At 56.1% G+C, this 3,942-nt stretch overlaps 1 protein-coding gene across 1 annotated transcript; it reads left to right on the top strand.

Annotated features, from left to right (window-relative positions):
* Window positions 1–1,907: 1,907 nt before the first annotated feature.
* HOXA4 (homeobox A4) lies at window positions 1,908–3,511 on the top strand. The gene is made up of 2 exons (XM_047096059.1): window positions 1,908–2,541; window positions 3,094–3,511. The coding sequence occupies exons 1-2, from the start codon at window positions 1,908–1,910 to the stop codon at window positions 3,438–3,440; spliced, it is 981 nt and encodes a 326-aa protein (XP_046952015.1). The 3' UTR covers window positions 3,441–3,511.
* The last annotated feature ends 431 nt before the right edge of the window (window positions 3,512–3,942 follow it).

The raw sequence follows: 3,942 nt of genomic DNA, 5'->3' as shown, positions 1-3,942 counted from the left end.
CACATCCAATGTGGGAAACCTCTTTGTACCGCTTCAGGGTGATTCCAGTTGGAAAGCTAACATGATCCCTTTTTTAACCTCTTTTCCTAAATTAGTTTAAAGATTAGTCCCATATAATAGGCTTTATGTGGCTAAGCATTAAATGACTATCCATCAAATGGATATATTCCAGCATTTAGTAACTCATATGAGTAACCGATATAAATGAAGATAGAATTGACATTCCTTTTGAAGTATCTCCAGGCTTAGGCTATAACTTTCCTTGTCTGCGGTTGAGACTCAGTTGTGAGAAGGCTGTTTATCCTGCTCTCTGAAAAACCAACTAAGGTGCGCCAGCTGAAAAATCCTTGCTTTGCATGCCAATATGAAAGTATTTTTAGAATGGTGACTATGCTACTTTGCACTGCTTTAATCTGGGCTGAAAAGTAGAGGAGCCAGGTGTGTCTGTCACTCAGGAAAAGAAAGGGAAAGTACACACTATGAGTTAAGGCATCAGTATTTACTTCAAAGATCAACATTAGGTGGAATTAATAAGTAATTTATTTCTTAATAATGGCGTAATTAGTTTACCCATCAGATTTCAATTACCAAATGGCAGGCAACAGTCCTCTCCACCCCCCCCCCCACTTTCCAGAGCTACTGATATCGTTAATATGCTAATTTTCAGCAATTCAGAAATTATAGACTGTCCTGTAGGTGTAACTTTAGCCTCAGATACAGCCTTAGAAAGCAGCGTCCAAAAGACAAAATCTAAAATTCTTAGCGGGGGAAAAGACCCGTCAGCGATCAGACAGGGCACGGTACCTATTCTGTCCCTAGCTTGTTTTTGTTTGGGGATTGTTCTGAAATAGGAAGTTGCTGGTTTCGAAGCTCGATTTTGTGGGGGCGTCGCTATCTATTCCCACCCTTTGGCTATCTTCTCTCTCACGGCCGCACCTACTAAATGCAAGCATGTTTAAGTCTCATACCGACATCTCCATCAAAATGAGATGCTATCAGAAAGGTTTTGATTTTTCTTAGCTAAAAATTCAAGCAGATTCTGTCTCTAAAAGGAAGGAAAAATGAAAAATGCCCACCCGGTTACATTGCAATGGCCTTGCTCCTCTGGCCGATTTCTCCCAGCTGTTCACCCACCCACCCTTTGCGGCTCCTGCCGGGCTTCTCAAAGCAGGGGATCTCGGGCGGACTCGGCGAGCACGTTGTGGGGAAGGGGATCAGCTGGTGAAAATATGGATCTGTTGGCCTTATTCGTTTTAATCCGGGGCCACGGTTAAAATCAGGATATCTCCTTGGTCCTCACGCCATTCCTTCCCTCCGCCGGCCTCGAACCCTAGAAGACGCCAGGACAGGCTAGGCTGGGCCCGAGGTCAGCGATGGGCCGCGGCCACTCGGCTGCCCCGAGGCCTAGACCAGGAGTAGGGTACGAAAAGGGCCCGACTCGGGCGTCCGAGAGGACCAGAAGCCCTGGCAGGGCCCGAATTGCCAGCAGGACCCAAAGTTGGGGGGCTGGGGGGGACCAAAGCTCCAGCTCCCTCCCTCCGCCCGGGGCCGGACAGCAGCATCCATCACTCGCCCGCGCGCTTCCTGATCCGGGTCCGCGCGCGCGGCGCGCCCATTGGCGGGGGCGGGTCACGTGGGGGTACTAGGCGGGGCGCGCGTGGGGCCGAGGCGAGCGCGCGCGCGCGTGCGCGCGGGAGGGGGGGGAGGAGCGGCGCGAACTTTGGTGGCGTTGGCGGCAGCGGGAGGGGGAGGGGAGGGGAGGGGAGGGGTGGGCGCTTGACAGCGGGGGAGGGGAAGGGAGCTGAGGAAAGGGGGGATGGGAAGCGAGGCAGGAGGGGGAGGGGCCTCGGCGAGCCCAGAAAAACGACAACGCGAGAAAAATTAGTATTTTTGCACTTCACAAATTAATGACCATGAGCTCGTTTTTGATAAACTCCAACTACATCGAGCCCAAGTTCCCTCCCTTTGAGGAGTACGCGCAGCACAGCGGCCCGGGCGGCGGAGACGGCGGCCCAGGCGGGGGCCCCAGCTACCAGCAGCCCCCAGCGCCCGCGGCCCAGCACCTGCCGGCGCAGCAGCCCCAGCTCCCCCACGCGGGCAACAGCCGCGAGCCCCCCGCCACCTACTACGCACCACGGGCCGCCCGCGAACCCTCCTACCCCGCTGCCGCGCTCTACCCCGCGCACGGTGCCGCCGAAGCCGCCTACCCCTATGGCTACCGCGGTGGCGCCAGCCCCGGGCGGCAGCCGCAGCCCGAGCAGCCCCCGGCGCGAGCCAAGGGTCCTGCGCACGGCCTGCACGCGAGCCACGTCCTGCCGCCCGGGCGGCAGCCCCCGCCGCCGCCGCCACCTCCCCCGCAGCACCGCGCGGCGCCCCCCGCACCCCCGCGGCGTTGCGAGGCGGCTCCCGCCACCCCGGGCGTCCCGGCAGGGGGCAGCGCCCCCGCGTGCCCGCTGCTCCTGGCCGACAAGAGCCCGCCGGGCCTGAAAGGCAAGGAGCCCGTGGTGTACCCCTGGATGAAGAAGATCCATGTCAGCGCCGGTATGTGGCGCCGCCGGGGAGGCGCGGGAGGGTGGGCTGGGGCCGGGTCGGGGTTCGGGGGTCGCGGTGAGGGTCAGGGGGAGAGGCCGAGGGAAAGGGGGCCTCTGGAGGGGAGCCCCCATCTGGCCCAAGCTACAGTGGGATGTGGGTGTGTGCGCGCCAGCCAACCGCCTGATCCTAACGTGAGAACCCTTTTGTACCCGGGGTCCCTTTATCGAGAGATTTACGAGACGCCAAACTGTTAGGGCAGTAATTATAGCCCCCATAAATTTAATTGCCCTGGCAGAGGCTTCAGGCCATGTGTCTTTGAAGCTTTTCTTCAGCCCCAATGCCCAGCACCATTCTTTATGGCTCTCGGGTGTTTCCCGTTGTCAATAGCCTGTGAAACATTTTCTTTGCCGTTTTATGTATCTTGCGTGAACTTGGTGTCAGGTTATTATATAATGATGATGTCCAATTGCTCTTCCCCACCCCACCTTCTCTCTCCTCCTCCTTTCCCTCTCTTCCACTCCCTCCTCCTTGGCATTCTCCTTCGGGGTTATGGGCTTTCAGTCAACCCCAGTTATAACGGAGGGGAGCCCAAGCGATCTCGAACCGCATACACCCGACAGCAGGTCTTGGAGCTGGAGAAGGAGTTCCACTTTAACCGCTACCTGACCCGGCGGCGCCGCATCGAGATCGCCCACACGCTCTGCTTGTCCGAGCGCCAGGTCAAGATCTGGTTTCAGAACCGGAGGATGAAGTGGAAGAAAGATCACAAATTGCCCAACACTAAGATGCGATCCTCCAACTCGGCCTCGGCCTCCGCAGGCCCGCCAGGGAAAGCACAAACTCAGAGCCCGCACCTGCATCCTCACCCCCACCAGGGCGCCTCAACACCCATTCCCTCCTCCATATAACCTTCAGAGATCTAGACCAGTTTCATCCCCCCACCTGTTTTTCTCCTCTCTTCTGCCCCTTTCCCCATACTCCTACCTGTCTGGACTATAACAGACCCCAAAACAAAACCCAGCTTGGCGAAAAGGATAATGAAAAAGAAGACATTCTCCCCCAAAGAGAGTGTGCTGGTTGCCAACTAAGAGCAGACAATAGCCAGGATGCTGGCTGGCCTGAATAAGGCCGCCAGGATTGGGTACCTGAGGAGGACCACTTGGCAACCAATACTTTTGAGATGGCTAAAGTCAGCTGGATAGCCCACGCTGACTGGGGACATATACCTGTATGTTTGTTGCAAGCAGAAGGAAACAGATCCTTTCCCCCACCTTCCCTACCTCCCCCTTCCACATTAAGGCAGCTCATACAAGCTTGTATTGAACTGAATAAACGAGTAGACATTGTGGACCTCACAAGATTATTTAATTCTCAAAATGTATAGACCTTGATGGTAGATGTGACACATGT

Source organism: Lynx rufus, unplaced genomic scaffold (genome assembly GCF_022079265.1).
Source record: "Lynx rufus isolate CCGP_SWC_20201006 ecotype Redwood Valley unplaced genomic scaffold, mLynRuf1.p SCAF_4, whole genome shotgun sequence".
NCBI lineage: Eukaryota > Metazoa > Chordata > Mammalia > Carnivora > Felidae > Lynx > Lynx rufus.
The sequence above is the reverse complement of the archived record's forward strand: the minus strand, read 5'-3'. Positions and strand labels throughout refer to the sequence as shown.

Excerpts from the sequence above, each read along its gene's own strand:
- HOXA4 (XM_047096059.1), top strand. The coding sequence starts at position 1,908 with ATGACCATGAGCTCGTTTTTGATAAACTCCAACTACATCGAGCCCAAG. Across the intron at positions 2,542-3,093 it reads GAAGATCCATGTCAGCGCCG|TCAACCCCAGTTATAACGGA; the intron begins GTATGTGGCGCC and ends ATGGGCTTTCAG.